This window comes from Syngnathoides biaculeatus, chromosome 5 (genome assembly GCF_019802595.1).
Source record: "Syngnathoides biaculeatus isolate LvHL_M chromosome 5, ASM1980259v1, whole genome shotgun sequence".
Lineage (NCBI taxonomy): Eukaryota > Metazoa > Chordata > Actinopteri > Syngnathiformes > Syngnathidae > Syngnathoides > Syngnathoides biaculeatus.
In genome coordinates, this window is record NC_084644.1 from 8,735,868 (window position 1) to 8,754,638 (window position 18,771).

General features: G+C 43.2%; 2 protein-coding genes across 6 annotated transcripts in view; one reads left to right on the forward strand and one right to left on the reverse strand.

Moving 5' to 3' along the window:
- Positions 1-7,714, forward strand: ica1 (islet cell autoantigen 1). Its single transcript, XM_061819095.1, has 13 exons — positions 1-357; positions 666-695; positions 782-956; positions 1,656-1,728; positions 1,812-1,935; positions 2,021-2,219; positions 3,130-3,255; positions 3,327-3,410; positions 3,485-3,561; positions 3,646-3,692; positions 3,918-4,175; positions 4,244-4,315; positions 5,263-7,714. Exons 2-13 carry the CDS (start codon positions 679-681, stop codon positions 5,385-5,387), a joined length of 1,377 nt encoding a protein of 458 aa, XP_061675079.1. The 5' UTR covers positions 1-357; positions 666-678; the 3' UTR covers positions 5,388-7,714.
- LOC133500437 (glucocorticoid-induced transcript 1 protein) overlaps positions 7,272-18,771 on the reverse strand; it is a 27,147-nt gene continuing 15,647 nt past the window's right edge. For 4 of the 5 annotated variants that reach the window (XM_061819099.1, XM_061819096.1, XM_061819098.1 and 1 more), the window contains exons 4-9: positions 15,680-15,769; positions 14,191-14,307; positions 13,808-13,933; positions 12,440-12,632; positions 11,948-12,068; positions 7,272-11,161 (exon numbers count right to left, since the gene is read on the reverse strand). In XM_061819099.1, the coding sequence (XP_061675083.1) occupies positions 10,918-11,161; positions 11,948-12,068; positions 12,440-12,632; positions 13,808-13,933; positions 14,191-14,307; positions 15,680-15,769 (891 nt within the window). In that variant the 3' untranslated portion in view covers positions 7,272-10,917. The remainder of the gene's footprint in view (positions 11,162-11,947; positions 12,069-12,439; positions 12,633-13,807; positions 13,934-14,190; positions 14,308-15,679; positions 15,770-18,771) is intronic. The other variant, XM_061819100.1, reaches the window with a different exon arrangement.

Sequence of the window (18,771 nt, forward strand, 5' to 3'; positions counted from 1 at the left end):
TTAACCTATTGAAGAGACTAGTTAGCTTTAGCTTCATTAGCTCGCTTTAACAATTGAGTGTGTAGGTTCGTCACTGTCGAAGATTTCAATTTTTATTTGTTATTATTTTCATTATTTTATTTGTTGTTTTACGTCACACATTAGGTTCACATGTGGACGACAAGTTGCTACTTTCGATGTTTGTCGTCTGTTCAGTTCCGTTGGCAACCGGTTAGCTGGATTCATAGTTTATTGTTCAATTTTAACCAAAGTTTTCACATCATCTAGCAATGCGCGTCAACATTTACTTTGACGTTTTGTGCCAAAATTCCATTTTACGACCGAAGTAACGTGTGAAGACAGTGCGGCTTCTTGTAGGTACAGTATGGCGTTTTCTGGGGATTTACAGTCGGGTTTGAAGCCCGTTTTAATGTTTGAAAATACTATTTTAAGAAATACTGTTTGAAGCCACGGTTTGTTAAAGCTTCACAGTGGGGTCTCAAACTAGGGCAAGGATTCGAAAGTAACATTTGAAGCCGAAGTTAAGGTTTCAAAGTAAAGGGTTGAAAGTAGGATTTTGAAGTTTGGGTTCAGGTTCCAAAGTAAAAGATTCGGTTCTTACTTTTAATTGTAGTCTTATTGAAAAAAATGAGTATGTTAACAAAAATTATACAATCTCCCCGCAGATCACCGTAAAAGATGGAAGGCAGGAGCTCGTGAGTACATTGTTGTAGCAATGTAGCATCGGCGTAGTATGTAACATTTACTAATTTCTGACATTGTGCGTGTATGTGTTTTGCAGTTCCTCTGGCAACCCCCTGGAGCTGGCGCTCCCGGGTCAGCAGGGCTCTTGGTCGGTGGTGAGCCGATTCCAGCAGCGCTACTGGAAAACAAAGCAGACGCTCATCAGGGCGAGCGGCAAGAAGGAGGACCAGCACCTGGTGGCCTCTGACGCCGACCTGGACGCCAAGCTGGAGGTCGACCGCTCCCGTCTTCTTCTTCTTCTCCTCTTCCTTTCGGCTTGTCCCGTTAGGGGTCACTACAGCGTGTCATCATTTTTTCCATCTAAGCCTATCTCGTGCACCCTCCTCTCTAACGCGTCCTCCCTCACAACATCCATCAACCTTTTCTTTGGTCTTCCGCTCTTTTGCCTGTCAGCTCCATCCTCGGCACCCTTCTACCAACATACTCAATCCAGCGTGAGTTTTGAAATTTGGATTTCAAGCCTCGCCGGCACGGTGGTGATCAGCTGGTAAAGCGTTGGGCCTCACAGTTCTGAGGTCCCGGGGTTCAATCCCGGACCCGCCTGAGTGGAGTTTTTTGCATGTTGTCCCTGTGCATGCGTGGTTTTCCTCCAGGCAATCCGGTTTCCTCTCACGTCATAAAAACTTAGACACTCTAAATTGCCCCAAGGTGTGATTGTGAGTACGGCTGTTTGTCTTGATGTGCCCTGGGATACGCTCCAGCACTCCCCGCGGCCCTGGTGAGCATAAGCGGCCAAGAAAATGGATGGATGGATGGATTTCAAGCCTGGATCCAGGTTTCAAAATGGTGTTTGAAAGCAGGGTTAGCATGGGATTGTGTTGTACTTTAGAATCTGGAAAGTGTCACCTCGTGTCTTCTCAACATAACATAAACCGCATGTCAGGTTTTCATGCTTGTCGTTTTCTTTTCAGGTGTTTCACTCAATCCAGAGGACGTGCATGGAGCTACTGAAGGTGATCGAGCAGTACCAGAGGAGGATCTGCTGTAGGTGGCACCACATCATAAACATCATCATCGTCATCACCTCTTAATACAAAAGACTACAATGGAAAAATGTTTGTTTGCAGTCCTTTCCCAGGAGGAGAACGAGCTGGGTCGCTTCCTGCGCTCTCGGGGCTCTCAGGACAAAAGCCGGGCAGGAAAGATCATGCAGGCCAGCGGCAAAGCCCTCTGCTTCTCCTCCCAGCAGAGGTCAGCCTCGCACCCCGCCCCCCGCCCGCCGCGCTCGTAACGGGTCCCGATCCTAATCCCCTGGTCGCAAACCTGACCCGGGTAGAGCGGCGCTGAGGAAGCCTCTGTGCCGCCTGTACCAGGAGGTGGAGACGTTCCGCTTCCGGGCCGTCTCGGACACGTGGCTGACGGTCGAGCGCATGGAGAAGAGCCGTACCGACTACCGGGGAGCGCTGCTGTGGATGAAGGACGTCTCGGCCGAGCTGGACCCGGACACGCGCAAGCAGATGGACAAGTTTCGCAAGGTCAGGGCTGTGCACAGCAAATAATTGAGACTGCCTTCTCTCTCTGAAAGCTTGTTTTTCCTTGGATGTGGTGGTTTCTTATGGGGAAAAAAAAACTGAAGTTTTGTTTTTGTTTTGTCTGTTTTTAGATGTAATTATACTCAGTAGCCAATTCTTTTTTAAAAATTTATAATCATGTGTGAACTATGTGCGTGTGTGTCTGTGTGTGTGTGTGTGTGTGTGGGGGGGGGGGGGGGGTCTGTTGTGCACCAAGTCAGGGCAAGAGTTTGAAACCCAGGTTGAGGGTTAGCATGTGAAAGAAAAGTTTCGAGTCAGGATCCAGGTTCAAACAATGGTTAGGCAGGGTTAGTGGTTCAGCGTATGGAGCCAGATTTGGGATTTAAAAAAATTTTAATATATTTAAAAAAAAAAAAAGCAGCGAGTGTTAGTGGGCGGCACGGTGGTAAAGCGTTGGCCTCACAGTTCTTAGGACCCGGGTTTGATCCGGCCCCACCTGTGTGGAGTTTGCATGTTCCCCCCGTGCCTGAGTGGTTTTTTTCCTGGCACTTCGGTTTCCTCCCACACCCCCAAAACATGCAACATTAATTGGAGACTCTAAATTGCCCATAGGTGTGATTGTGGGTGAGGCTGTTTGCCTCTATGTGCCCTGCTATTAGGCTGGCGACCAGTTCATGCTCGTTGACAGCTGGGATAGGCTCCAGCAACTCTGCGACCCTCGTGAGGATAAGCGGTTAAGAAAGTGGATGGATGCAAAGCCAGTTTTAGTATTTCAACCAAGGCCCGTTGTCCAATGAGTGAACCATTAATGCGCCTTCTCGCATGGGCTGTATTACAAAATGTCCACTAGAGGGCAGCATTTCAAATCGGAAAACGGGATGAAATCCCTCTTGATTGACGTATTGCGCCTCAGGTCCAGGCCGAGGTCCGCTCCACCAAGAGCATCTTCGACCAGCTGAAGACGGACGTGTGTCAGAAGGTGGACCTGCTGGGCGCCAGTCGCTGCAACCTGCTGTCCCACGTGCTCGCCACCTACCAGGTACGACCGGCGCACGACTCGCAACTCTTTGCCGGTGCCACACGCCTTGCTCACGTCGCCCCCACCTCCAGACCACCCTGCTGCACTTCTGGGAGAAGACGTCTCACACCATGGCCGCCATCCACGAGAACTTCAGAGGGTGCCCGCGCGACGAGGTGCGGCCGACGCCGCGTCACGGTCAATATTTTGTAATTCCGCGTTAATATTACATCCGAAGATTATTCGGCAGGAACCGTCAAGGCGCAAGAAGAAGAGGAAGAAAAATAAAACGGAGCCAAGCGAAGACGACAAGTCCACGTGTGAAGAGTACGATCATCGCAACTACAGAACATGAGCTATTTTTTTTTCTATTTGATGAAATGAAATACATTGTTTGTATTTATTTTTTAGATTGATCTCGCTGGGGAATGAAAGCAGCAGTGGGACAACACAGGAAGGTACAAATTCATGAAAATGTTGGAAAATCAGTTTATGAATCATTTAGTGAGTCGCAAGCCAATCAGCAGCCGCCGGCGACGAGCGTGCCACTAAATTTTGTCACTTTTTTTTTTTTTTTTTTTCATATATATCAACCTTGCTGAAGTCGCGTCGTATACTTAAGTCGCCCCGTTTGTACGTTTTTTTTTTTTTTTTTTTTTAAACTCGTATTTTGTTTTTTGCAGTCACCGGAGAAGCGGACGTGACACGACGGGACCTCGCGGCCGACGAGGACGACACCTCGGCCCTGCTGGAGGAGATCCTGGGAGGCGTGTCGCTTCACGACCCCTCCCCCGCGTCCCCGTCGTGGAGTCCGGTGTTCGGAGACGCCGGGGACGGGGGGGCCGCCGCGGACCCCCGCTCGCTTTTTCTGCCATCGCAGCTCCTGGACCAGGACTTGAACCTGCTGCAGTCTGCCGCTGCTGCAGCTTTTCCACTCACAGGTAAACGCAAGAAAATCAGCAAAGAACAACTGCGAGGAAATCGGTGGGCAATTGTTGGACTCTTTCAGAGGGGGCCGGGCCCGACGCGCAGACTGTCGCCATGGCAACAGAACACCCTCAAGGAGCCGGTGGATCGAATGGTACGCAACGTTAAAACTCTATTCATGCTGGTGGTTTTATTCTATTTTTTGCAAGGATAAAGTAAACTTTTATTTGCTGTCTTATCTTTTTTGTCCCCCCCCAAACGAGCAATTTGGTAGATGGCCGACAAAATGTCGTTTGTTTCAAGCCGTTTGAAGTTAAACGTAAAAGTAAGCAAATCAAAACAGACCAATTAAGATTACTTTAACTATTAATTAAGATTAATTAAGAAAACTAAAATCATAAATGTTTCTCAAATGATTACTTTATATGAGGTAGAAAAAAAAATGCAACTTTTATTCAGCATTAAATTTGAGCTATTCCATTGTCTGTTCTTTCAGATGAAATCCAAATTTATTCTGAGGAATACTACTTTATTAGAAAGAACCATAAAAAATTCTATGGCAAGCAGTGCAAGAGTGTAGCCCGCCCCCTGGCCGATTAGAGATGGGACAGGCTTGAGCGTTCCCGAGACCCTCGTGAGGATAGGCGGCTCAGAAAAAATCTAAATCTCTACAGTATGCTTGAAAGACAACTTTTGCTGCTAGTACTGTCCAACATTTTCATAAATCGCTACTTAAATCTTGAAAAAAGACTCAGAAAATGTTAAATTCCTGATAAAAATGACTTTGAAAAAAGACACAATCTGTTTTCTTTTTTATGAAATTTCTACTTTATTCTTTAAAAAAAAAAATCCCTCAAAAATCTTTTACTTCCTGATAAAAATCTGACTCGTAGTAACATTCCTACTTTGTTTTTGTTCAATCTTGATACCGTCCGGGAAAAAAAGTCCCTTTACTTCCTAATAAGTCATCTTTTTGAAACATTTTTTTTAAAATTTCCATTAAAATGTGACTTTTCTCCTAAAGTTACTACTTTACACTTTTCCTCCCAATAAAACTTAATTCCTTGTGATTTTGCTGCTTCCCCCCACCCCCTTCCACAGCGAGTGGTTCCGGACCGTCCAAGGACCTGTCTGCGTGGTTCAACCTGTTAGCAGACTTGGACCCGCTGGCCAACCCGGACGCGCTGGGCAAAAGCCTCGCCGAGCAACAACTTCACAACGCTTAGCGACCCCCCCCACAAGCATTTGCTTTTGCTCCAAAGCCATCAAGAAGCAACACCTCCCTCAAATAGAAAAGGTGCAAGTAGAAGTGGGCGGGGGTCGGAGGATACCTGAAGGAAAACTTGGGACTGGATTTCTGAGGGAGGTTTCACTTGACGCTAACCCAAAGATACTCGAAAATAAAACAAAACGCTGCTGTGGGGGAAATGATAAAAAGATATCGCGACAGCCTGTTGAATTTCATCCCCCTTGAAGATGATTTTGGAAAGAGAAAAATTTGTTCACAACCTGGGACTATAAAGAATATGTAACATCTCCAAATAATAAGCTTCTTTCAGCTTGTCCTGTTTGGGGTCAACGCAATGACATCTCAGATGAACGCTCATATTTGAATGCCAGAGATTCCGTTCCTGACGTGGGCCCCAATCGGATTTGAACTCACAACCCCTGGTTTACCAAACCAATGCTCTAACCGCTGAGCTCTGGGGCCTCAAGACTAAAGTCTCCAGATACAATGTAGAAAGAAAAAAAAAAAAGCTTTATTTTTTTTTTCTCAACATTTTTCTCTCCCTCAAAAATTGAAAACATAATAAATACGAAAAGTTCTTTGGGGGGGGGGGGAATATATATATATAAAAAAGTAAAAGCCAAATTGACAAATGATTAATATGAAAAAAAAAAATCAAATGACTCATCTTTGAATTCAGAGACATCCATTTTATTGATTAGTAAAAGACTTTTTGACCCCTCGCCCCCACCACCACAAAAAAAAAAATCAATTCTAAATAGAATATTTTCCCCCATGGAAAATGACATTTTTTGGGGGGCATTCTTAGAAAGTATGACTTTTTTTTTTTACCCCACAATCAAATGAAATGTGACTTCTTCCCCCTCCCTGAAATCCTGACAAATTGACCTTTACCCTCCCACAAGTTTTCCCTGTCATTTTTATTCCCTTCTGAAACAAAAATGTATTTATTATTTTTCTGTCTTTCTCAAAACTTCACTTTTGCTGTTTTTCAAATGTCGGCAGCATATTTGAAAGGCTGACTTCGAAAGCTGGATATGACTTTGCGGTTAAATTATGTTGCAGCCCGCTACGGATAAGCAGCAGAACGAAAGATGAACGAACGCCATTTTGTTTCGAGGCGCGTCAAACGACCGACTCGGCCAGTAAAGTTTTTCTCCAGGAAAAATAGGGCTACATGCTGTGCCATTTATTAGGTACAGCCAGGTGACGATTAGGCGTGTGGCCCGATTGGTTCGGAACACAATCGCATCCCTTTTTGCTCCTCAGAAAATGGGACAAAACCATACTTCCACCCCCAGGGGGAAAAAAAAAAAAAATACTACTAATTACTACTAATACTTGTAAACCATTTCTTTGCTGGAAAACATTTTCAATTTGTAAAACAAAATACAACTTCCTCTCAAATACAAACCAAAATAACATTTCTCTGAAATTACAGTGGAAAAAAAAAAACGTGGAAATGCACGACTTTTTCTTCCCAGTAAAGTTTTCACATTTTTAATTCTCTTTAGAAAAATATTTTCCCACTATATTAAACTTCTTGAAAGTTGTTTTGCGTGGGATGTTAAAAAGGCCACTTTTCCAGAATTTAAGCAATTTTTTTTTTCCAAGAAAAAAAAAACATCTTGAAAATAGGTTTTCTGGAAATGTTAATTTTTGGGAAAACAAAAACAAAAAAAAAAAAACCTCTCTCTCAGAGCTTTCACCACCCAAGCCCCACTTTTTTTTCCCCCTTAATATTATTCTCTCCCTCAAATATTAGTTTCAAAACATTAAATACGAAAAGTTATTGGACAAGACATTCTGACAGGACGAGGCAAAAGCGACATCAATTTTGGGAACAAATGGCCGACAAGCGTGCACTTGGGTCGCCTTTATTGGAAAAAGAAGAACAAGTCAAGAGTGGACAGGAGAAGCCCAGAGATGTCCAAACGCGTGCTGCGTGTAAATATGAAATATGCATCTGGCCGGCGGAATGCAATCGCTAACAATCGTCAGCGTGTCAACAAAAACATCCAGGACGCCCTCCATGTTTTCATTATTTTCAACTGAAAATTGGTCTCAACTTTTAGGAGGGGGGGGAAAAAAAAAAGATCAGAACGATCAATAAGTGCTTTCACGTGGTTCAGCGCCTGTGCTACAAATATCGATTCACAAAGCAAACATCATGATACACACTTCTTTATGACAAAAAAATAATTTTGCCAGCCACCACTTCCCTACAAAGAAAACAAATAGAAGAATAAAGCAGTCACCTTATGAGAAGTTGTAGAATATATGTATTTTTTGGGGGGGGGGGAAGAAAGTTTTTCCTCATAGGTTGTCTTTGAAAAAAGTATTTTAACATTTTTAACAATGAAAATATTCAAATTAAAACTAAACTCTCCCATTCCAGAAATTGAGCTTTTTTGTTCAGAGGAAAAAAAAAAAAAAAACTCGACATTCTGAAAAATGTCTTTTTTTCCCCCTCTGACAAAAACTACATCTCAGGAAGTTTTGGGTTTTTTTTGTGGGGGGGGGGGGTTGCTCTATACATAACCCTTCTATTGACAAAATTGTCTTGCAAAAAAGTATTTCCTTAAAACAATGAAAAGATTCAAATCAAAATTAAAACTATGCTCTCCCAGAAATTGAGCTTTTTGTTGAGGGGGAAAAAAAAAAAAAAAAAACCTCAACATCCTGAAAACATTTTTTTCCACTGACAAAAATTACTTCCCAGAAATTTTTTTTTTTTTTTGGAGGGGGCTGTATACATAACCCTTGTATTGAAAAAAACTCAATTCTTGGGGGGAAAAAAAAAACCCATTGAAAAATCGTTTTTTTTCCCCCTGGGAAAATGAGATTGGTGTCATCTCAAGTTAAAAAAGTAAATTTAGAAAAACTGTTTAAAAAAAAAAAAAATTCTCTTAATTTTAAAAAGTCTTAAAAAATTTGAATCTTTTTCTCATAAAAAGTTGTTAAAATACAATTTATTCTATTATGTTTTAAAATTTGAAAAATGCATAGTTTTACTTAAAACTTTTCCCTCAGGTTTTTTTTTTTTTGTATTTCTTGGAAAAACTTTGTTCGCATAAGATGACGTTTTCTTCAGACTTTAATCTCAGTGAGGCACTGACACACCTTTCGTACCGCGGCCGGGTAAGTTTGGGGTTTTTCCTTAAAAACCAAAACCCAACAAAAACTCCCTTTCGCCACACAGCTGTATCGACCGTCTGTCACATTTTTTTTTTTTTTTTTGCTTTGGTCCGTTTAACAACATTTGTCACTTTAAGAGGGCAAGACCGGCATCGGCGCTGCGACGGGACCTCGGAGGAATGCGTTAAGAGTTCAAAGTTTGCAAAAATGAGGAAATTCTGTGTCGCTAACGGCAAGGAGGCAAACAGTCTTTTGGTCATTTATGTCAAGAAAAAAAAAAATGGGTGTGTTGTGTCATTTAGTTGAAAACATGAGCAGGGAAAAACATCCTTAAAAAGAAAAAACCGTGACCGCTGATGTTGTCCCATCACGTAGAAAGAACGAGAGAGCAGCAGTGTTGTTGCCTACCGCGAAGCCGATTGGCCGACACAAAGCTGCGTTGATCCCCTCGGTCGGACTCGCGTTCCGACAGCGGCGGGCCAAAAACCAGCAAAGTAGAAGAAGCCTCGCGAAGGACACGTCCACACATTTGCCAGGGCCCGTGCTCAACGTTCTGACCGGGCAAAATGCTTTGTTCCACAATGCTGTCAAAATATTATTTTGACAATCTTTTTTTTTTTTTTTTTTTGTTAACGTTACTAGTTGTTTTGTTTTAAAAGTAGTACTGTAATTTCCGGCCCATAAGCCACGACTTTATTCCACACACTTTCAACCCTGCGGTTTAGACAGTGAAGCGGCTAATTCGTGCAGTTTTTCAAACGGCCACAAGGGGGCACTCGAGCGGAAAAGTAAAAGTGAGACCAGTGGAATATATGTGCCGAGGAAGTGCCTTTTACCGGTCCGGCACTGTTAGCGCTGTGCTAGCGTGTTACTGCCGTGTGTCAGTGATTTTTACCGGGATGTTTTTTTTTTTTTTTTTTTTAACCAGCCCTGTTAGTGCAGTGCTAGTGTTAGCATTAGCGAGGCACTAGCTCAGGTAAGAACATTTAGATCCGAGTACCGCAGTGCCTTGAGCTACATGAGTTATTAGCTACATGATTTCACGTGTTGTGGAGGACTACTGTAATTTCCGACCTATGAGCCGTGACGTTTTCCCCCCCACACGCTTTTAACCCTGCGGTTTATGCGGTGATGCGGCTAATTTTTGCATATTTTCGAACGGCCGCACAGGGGGCACTCGAGTGGGAAAGGTAAGAGTGAGACCGATGGAATATATATGCCGAGGAAGTGACTTTTACCGGTCCGGCCCTGTTTGCGCTGTGCTAGCATGTTACTGCCGTGTCTCTTGATTTTTTCCAGTATGCTTTTTTTTTTTTTCCCCCTCTTTTTAACCGGCCCTGTTAACGCGACGCTAGCATTAGCATTCGCGCAGCAATAGCATTAAAGTCTGTGTACCATCTTTCTTTGTCAATATCTCATGTTTCAATGTGGGCACTTGCGGCTTTTACGCAGCTACAGCGTATGCATGTACCAAATGGCATTTCCTTTACAAATGTACCGAGTGGGTGAGGCTTATAACCGGGTGAGCTCTGTAGGCCGGGAATTGCGGTAATCTTACAAGAATTGCCAGAATTTTTCAACTTTCTTAGGTCCCAAACGATAAAACTGGAATGGTACAAGTATAGTCATTAATCTTAACGCAAGTTTAGATTTCAAGAAAAAAAAAAAAAGGCAATCTTATAAAGAATTACGATGGATGATCACTGCTGAGAACATGCAAAGACCGAGAACCGTGTAGTATTCAACATACACGGGAGAAATTTGATGAGGGGATTGGCAGGTCACTCCCACTATGCTAACTGCTACCTAGTCCTGAGTCTAACAACGGGAAGTATATATTTTTTTTTTTTAGCGACAGTAAGCCAATATGTTTTCATTGTCTTATCTTCAAAACTGTCTTCACCCCTTTAAGTAACAGTTGCCGTTTTATTTCCGCTTGTCCCCGCACAAAGTGTGGAGGCGAGACCGGTTTTGAATTGCGTCGGGATCGTAGTTGTTTGTGACGACTGCTTCGTCACCGGGTCGTGTTTTCGCCACTGATGCCGAAGCTGCACCTCGAAATAGATTGGAAAATGTATAAAATGTCTGATATTAACAGATTGTGGTAATAAGCGGGGTGGGAGGCCATTCATGAAAACAAACAGGAGTCGTCGTCTACTAGTCTTTCCGATTCAAGCATATCGTGTTACCTTGTGGAGAAAATGCGCTATATAATATGTATTTGCTTTGATTTGAATGTGGAGCGTGTCATAGAAAAAATGTTTAAAAAAAAAAAAAAAAATACCAGTGAGCATGTGGACATGTTCTCAATTTGGGACGAACGGAGTGCAAAGCTTTTTGTTGTGGTTTCTCTAACGTGGCAGCGTCTCTTACATCCCCGGCGACAAAGCGCCACCGAGCGCCTCCGCTTCCTGCCTGTCGGGGGCATCCTGAGACTGGGCGTCGTCGCCGTGGAGACCGGCGGCGGCGTCATCGCTGGCGGCGCACGACACGGGCGAGAAGAGGGACGGGCAGAGCAGCTTGACCGGGCAGAAGGCCGAACCTCGGGGGATGAAGTTCACCTTGTTTTTGTCCGGACACGAGAAGAGCGGGAAGCCTTTGGATTGACCACACCTGCAAAAAAAAAAAAAATAAATAAATAAATAATAAAGAAGAATAATCACCACCAACCTTCTCGATTAAGATATCAATTTCCACAATTCTCTGCTTCTTCTTTTGTTTCGCAAAACTGCTTGTTAACATTTTACGCCACATGTGTCAAACTCAAGGCCCGGGGGCCAGATCTGGCCCGCCACGTGATTTTAAGTGGCCCGCAAAGGCAAATCACGTCAATTTCCATGATTCTTGTAAAATTTACTCAAATTTCCAATGTGTCAAATATCATAAATGATAAAGTTGAGATATTACAAGTATTTTTGCAAAACACATTACCCTTCATTTCTGATTCCAAAACTACTTCATAAATTGATTATGTAAATATGAGACGCGTTAATATTTGTATTGTCACAGTCATAACTGCCGTCTGAGGGAAAGCGGAATTAAAATGTGGCCCACGAGAAAAAGGAGTTTGACACCAAATGTCTATGACGATTAAGATTGAAAATATATTTTAAAGGGTCAAACTGAGTGTTTTTAAGATTCAATATTCATCATTTAACTTACATGACAAAATTTAAAAAAAAAAAAAAAAAAAAAAAAAAAATTGTGTGCGCGCGCGCGCGCGTGTAAAGAGGCAACGGCATGTCACGTAAACGGAATTTCTCCCCGACAGCGTCGATCCAAATTGTTAGTGTGGCCGAATTTGAATTCTTGTGGATTCGCAATGCGTTCAAAAGTCAAATTTGAGCCCCGAGCGCAGGAATGTGACAAAATAATCTGAAGTACGCCCTGCAAACTTACAGCATCTCGTCAAAGACTTTGACCCTCTCGCAACCTTCCGGTGGCTCTCGTTTGAACATGTAGCTGTTGTTGGGCTTGGGAGACGTGGTGAACTTCGGCAGCGGGGACCCCCACGTACCCTCTGCAAATGGAATGACGGACACAATACACTTCAACTCCATCCATTATATACATCCATCCATTTTCTTGGCCGCTTATCCTCACGAGGGCCGCGGGGGCGTGCTGGAGCCTATCCCAGCTGTCACCAGGCAGGAGGCGGGGTACACCCTGGACAATGGCAGGGCACATAGAGACAAACAGCCACACTCCCAATCACACCTACGGGCAACTTAGTGCCCAATAAATGTTGCATGTATTTGGGACGTGGGAGGAAACCTCCTCCTGCCCATTGACAGCTGGGATAAGCTCCGGCCTCGTGAGGATATGCGGCTAAGGAAATGGATGGATAACTATACGGTCTCTCTATAATCAGAGACATGGAGATTTCTTTACCTTTGTCCACATCATCGGCGGACGACGAGGGGCTTCCGTCTGGGGAGTGCAGGTGCTGGGGGCTGCGGCGTCGGGGGGACGGACTGGACTCTCCGCTGGAGGGGGCCTGGGTGTCCGTGTCCCGCGTCTCCCCGATGTTGCTGTACCGATGCAGCGGAAAAGGAGCCCGGCGGCCGTCTGCCGCGTCCGTGGCCTGTTGGGCAGATAAAAGATTGCGCGTGTGTGCGTGCGTGCTACACAATCTCATTAAACTCATTTGGGATATTCATGAAAATCACGCAAAGAAAAATGATATCAAAAAAAAAAAAAATTGGAAAACCTTGATATCTTACCAGATTAAATGGTGTATTTTTTCAGAGAATTCAATTGTGATTTTACATTTTTCACGCCCCTCAGAGAAAAATAGTTACAACCATACAAGAGTGAAGTCAAACTTAATCAGCAATAAAGTTTGAAGGTACAAAACCATAATAAATTATCTTCAACCAATTTTATACAGAGACAGTGCTTTTAATAAGTCCCCAATGGTGGTCATCATTTTATTTTCAAGTATTATTATTTTTTTTTATTGGAAAAATATTTTTGATAATGTAGCAAATTTAAAACATGGGCATAGTTTTCAAAATGTCATTTCATTCAAGCTCTATTTTTCTACAATAGAAAAAGAACGGTCATATTTTCACAAATGAAGTGCAATATTTTTCACAGGGGAAAAAAAAAAAAAAAAAAAAAAAATTCACTCCAGAGAATGAAAGTAAAATTATTCTTAATCCCCCCCCCCCAAAGAAAATTTTCAAACTTAGGGGCCATGCTAATTTGTACAAGAATAAAAAATTGTTCCCCCTTAAAAAAAAAAAACAAACAAACTTACCCTATCAAAGCTGATTTTTTTTTCTAGTAGGAGTTATGACTTCAAGATTAACAATTTTACAATAATCATATTTTCAAAAATGTATTTTTTCCAGCAGATATTTTAAATTATGTAAGTGTCCTGGTCAATAAATTAGAATAGTGTTAAAAGCTTATTCTATTGAATTCAAAAAGTCAAATTCATTTTACAGAGATGCCCTTCACAGAGTGAAATATTCCATGACTTATTTTAATATACACGTATAATTTTTAATTCTTATAATTCAAAGAAAATGCAAAACCCCAAATTCACCACCTCCAGAAACTAGTAAATCAAGAAACAAAAATTATTTTGAATAAAGAAATGTGCTATTTACCCAAGTGCATAATCAATGTATGAGTAGCAAAATTAAATTTCTATCTTTTCTATCGTGTTTTAGAACTGATTGCAAAGCAGTTTTATGACTTATTGCACTTTGTAAAGAAAGAAGGAATACATAATCACGCTAACGATGTTACCTGTATGCCGTGCTCCCAGTCATGTCTGATGAAGACGTTTTCCAGCTCGTGGTTGATGGCCTCCACGCTGCTGGGAACTCTGCAGATCAGCGACTTGGTGGACAAAGAACAAGAAGACCCCTTATGCTGGGGGGGGGGAGAAATGTATGAGAATGAACCACAAGCACTCAAGTGTGGGGTCACACTACAACCGTACTGATAGTCCCGCAGTGCAGAAGATCTACACTTGTGAATATTGTTGTATGATCGATCAGCTCAGTGTGCAAAAAATAGTTTAAAGAAATGCTCATTCCTCTTAGCTAGCCAATGGCGTATTGCATTAAATGTTAGCATTAAGCTAGCAAGTTTTTTTTTTTTTTTTTTGGGTAGTGGACCAAACTAACCTGCGAGGGACAGGCGGCGGCAGCATGTTGGGCGTGCGGCGTCCCCGACGCCACGTCTCGTTCTTTGCTCTGCCGACTTCCTTGTTTGCTGCGCTGGAGCCTCAGCTTGGCGATCTGCTAAAGGACGAACGCGATTTTCACGAGATTCAGTCCCGTACTATAATTAACAAATTGAAAAAAAATGAAGTTGTCACAAAACACACACAGTCACATGTCAAATTAAAAGGTAATGATGACCTGTTACGACGTTATCAATAATTACCTAGTATGACGACATAAAGCCTCATAAAACATTTATTCCCTCTCCACCACTTAGTAAACTCATAAATCAGCAGGCAATATCTTATTTCCTCGATTGTCATCATAAAGGTCAAAGATGAATGAGTTATGTTCATTGTGACATGATCAAAAATGTATTTGTAGCAAACCGCGCTGAGTCAGAGCCAAAGGCTCTCTAGAGCCGTTTGCTCTGTTTGTCATCAATACACCATACACTATTTTGTACGTCGGCCTCACAGTTCTGAGGTCCCAGGTTCTATCCCGGACCTGGCTGTGTGGAGTTTGCATGTTCTCCCCGTGCCTGCTTGGGTTTCCTCCGGGCACTCCGGTTTCCTCCCACATCCCAAAAACATGCAACATTAATTGGACACGCTAAATTGCCCCAAGGTGAGATTGCAAGAGCGGCTGTTTGACTGGCGACCAGTTCAGGGTGTACCCCGCCTCCTGCCCGTTGACAGCTGGGATAGGGCTCCAGCATTCCTGCGACCCTTGTGAGGATAAGGAGCAAAGAAAATGGATGGATGGAAACTAAACTCCACCGCTTGCCAAATGAAGATGAACTGCTTGAACCCGCAACGAGTCTGGAACAACACAGGGGATGATGCAGTCAGTCCACCATTGACATCTGATGATGAACTGGGTTAACTGAGCGGGGTGAGATGGGGGGGGGGGGGGGCACTTCTGTATCAGGCGAAAACAGGATGCCCTTCATGGGTCTGAGAGACGCACTTGTGCTACGCAGACAAAAGGTGTGGTCTTCACCGCTTGCAACCACAAAGACGCCTCTCTTTACACACTCCCGCATATGCCGCGGCGCACTTTGAATGCGACACGCGTTCGAAGATTCACTCAAAACGGAGGCAGCGGCGCGGTCGTGGAAGGAAGCGATGTTAAATTTAGAGATTGGGCGGCGGATAGCCGATTGCGGTCGGATCGGAAAGTGAAAAAGTAACGTTAGGCCTGACCGTGAGGGAGCGAAGACACGTGGAAGGGAAGCAAGACGAAAATGAGAAAAACACGTGTCGCGGCAGCTGCCGACTTCATTTTGAGAGCGGAGAAAACTGGGAGAGTGACGGAGTGAGAGGATGAAAGTGAGGGAGTGATTCAGGGACGACAGTGAATGAGTAAGTGAAATAGCGTGAGGAATTAAAAGAGTACGACAGAGACTTTATGAATGACTTAGAGCATGAGTGTGTGTGTGTGTTGCTACCTCCTTGAGGTGGTCTGAACTGCCCCACGAGGCGGACCTCTGGTGAGGACTCCCTTGGTCCACCCCCTCGTCCATCCACAGACCTGGAGTCTGACGGAAAAATACAGCGTCACTATACAGGCAGCCATTAAAAAAAAAAAAAAATTCCTTATTACAATGTTTGTAAACAACAGGATACTTCTAGGTGGCACAACAGTGATTGACTCGTATGCTATAAATTTGGTTTACATTCTTTCTATATTTGCTGAGTTAAGGAATTCATTTCAAAGGTGTCGTGTGGTACTAAAACCAACTTTGATTACTACCGTAATTCCCGGCCTACAGAGTGCACCTGGTTATAAGTCTCGGTACATAGAAAGTTTAACGTTAGCACAGCGCCAGCATTAAAACTCTGTGTATAGAGGATTATAACCAGGCGTGCGCTAACGCTAGCACCACATCACCCCATAAACCACAGGTTTGAAAGTGTGTGAAAAAAGTCAAGGCTTGTAGGCTGGAAATTACGGTAATTGGCATGTAATATTGACTCTATTGAGCATCAGCAAATGAAAAATATGAATGTCAATGGTCCACGCGCTCCTGAGTTCCAGACGTTTTTCCCAGTTGAGAATCCTGCAACGTCGCCTCTGGGATTTTGCCAGCTCATTAAATCGCGGGCAAAGATCTACGCTCTCAACGTGACAAACACGTGGAGGCTGACAAGCGGGACTTCTACAACGAGGCGAACAATCAGAGGAAAGGAGTCTCAGGCAAATATGGACAAAGTGGATTCAAAACTGGGTCAAACCAAAGTCCTTGTCAGAGTGGCCTTTTCTAGACACTTCTGTGACGAAACCAAGTTGTTATTTTTTTTTATTTATTTTTTTTTTTTAAATGAAATGTATACTTTTATAGAACCAAAACTTCCAGCCTACAGAGTGCACCTGATTCTAAGCCTCACCCAGTACATGTGGAAAGGAAATACCATTTGGTGCATACATAAACTGCACCTGTGTACAAGCCGCAAATGGCCACATTGAAACAAGATATTTACAAAGAAAGACAGTACACAGAGTTTAACACTAGTGCCACTGCGCTAGCGCAACACTAACGCTAACGCAGTGCTAACAGGGCCGGTAAAAAAAAAAAAAAAAAAAACATCCCGGAAAAAAACACTGAGACACTGAAGTAACATGCTAGCGCAGCGCTAACAGGGCCGGACCGATGTGATGGTTTGAGTGCTGCCCGTGCTGAAAAGTCTCCTTATGAAAGACGGTACATAAAGGGTTTTCAAAGTTTTAGTACCTTAGCTTAGCTTAACATTGCAACAACATGGTCGCACGAACAGGGGTGGTTAAAAAAAATAAAATAAAAAAAAAAAAAGATAAAAATAAAAGCCACGACAGCTACACATAGCTAGTGTGTGTAACCCAATGGAAATGTGTCCCATTCATGGTGTGAACGTAGCACTAACAGGGCTGGTTAAAAATTACATACCTAAATCACTGAGACGCGGCAGTAACACAGCAGCAATCGCTAGCGCTGTGCTAACACTAGTGCGCCGCTAACAGGGCCTTTTAATAATAATAAAAAACAAAAAACATACTGGTAAAAATCACAGACATGGCAGTAACAGCAGCAACACGTTAGCACAGCCCTAACAGGGCCGGTAAAAAAAAAAAAAAATAAAATATATACACACACACACACATACACACATATACACACACACACACAACACACACACACACACATATATATACACACACACACACACACAAAAGTCACTTCCTCGGCACATAGATTCCACCGGTCTAACTCTTACTTTTTCCCCTCGAGTGCCTGCTTGCGGCCATTAGAAAAAAAAAATGCACATTAGCTGCAGCACTGCATAAGCCCCAGGGTTGAAAGCATGTGAAAGTGGTCGCGGTTTAAAGTCCGGAAATTACGGTAAATCGATGTAAAAGAGTCACCCTATGGATGTCAAAAAGCCGAAATATAGGTCCCTTAACGGAGAAAAATCGATTTGAAATGCGAATGTATGGTCAAACAATGAAATAAACCCCTAAATGTCAAGTTAGCCCTTCACCGCACAAGTCAGCAGGGTCGTCTGCGCTGCGATATGACGTACAACAGCGCGCGGCTTGTACGCTTTGCCATAAAATGATCGAGGGTCAAACGCGGAGCCAAGCGAGTCGCCGACATTTTGTGCAGGCATAAAAAGTGCAATGTTTGAGGGGTTTGTCTAGCGAGCATAATAAGGGGAAAGTATGCTGTTGCTTTTTGCATACATTTGCATAATTTCTCCATTTCCTTGTATGCGACTGGGCACACTGGTGCCATTCAAACTTTCCCATTGCTAGAAGGCCCAGAACACACTGACCCAGTACAGTGTCCCCCCCCCCCAAAATCAAACCAAGCTACATTTTTGATCCTCAGGCAGTAGGGTCCATTTTAATATTTTTGTGATTCCCCCAAAAAAAAAAAAAAAAAAAAAAACCCAAAGTTTTTAAGCAGCATTCATACATAATTTGTGGTCAGTGATCAAACAAAACAACCACATAGTTTCAGCTTCAGCTAATGACCAAATTTAGCTCAATGCTAGCAAACAATGCAAAATGCCGTAGACCAGCTGACATATGCCACCCATTAGCTGGTCTGTGGCCGTGGTGTGTTAATTTTTTTAGGAAAGTTATTTGATAAAACAGTGGAGCAGCACATGTAAAAGCAGTCACTGTGAGCAGCGCGCCATCGCACTCGCAAATCTGCACAGTCGAGCACGAAAAATCATGTGCGAAAAATTTGTTACGAGTAGAAAAGACGACGCTTATTTTTTTTTTTTTAGTCTTGACCACTGTTCCCGCTAAGCTGCGCGCTGCGCAATTGTCGGACGCTCTCAGCGCACGTGAAAACCGATCCGGCGCCGTGAACCACAGCCTGATGTCTTTTTTTGTTTTGTTCCGTTTTTAAAAACGAGCTGCTGCTCAGCCTAGTTCTACTTCCTAGTTTACCTGACACCGCCCCCCTCCGCTCTTAAAGGGGTACACTCATAATTACAAACAGAACACACACCCGCAACTTTATATCAGGGGAAACGTCTGATCACACCTGTA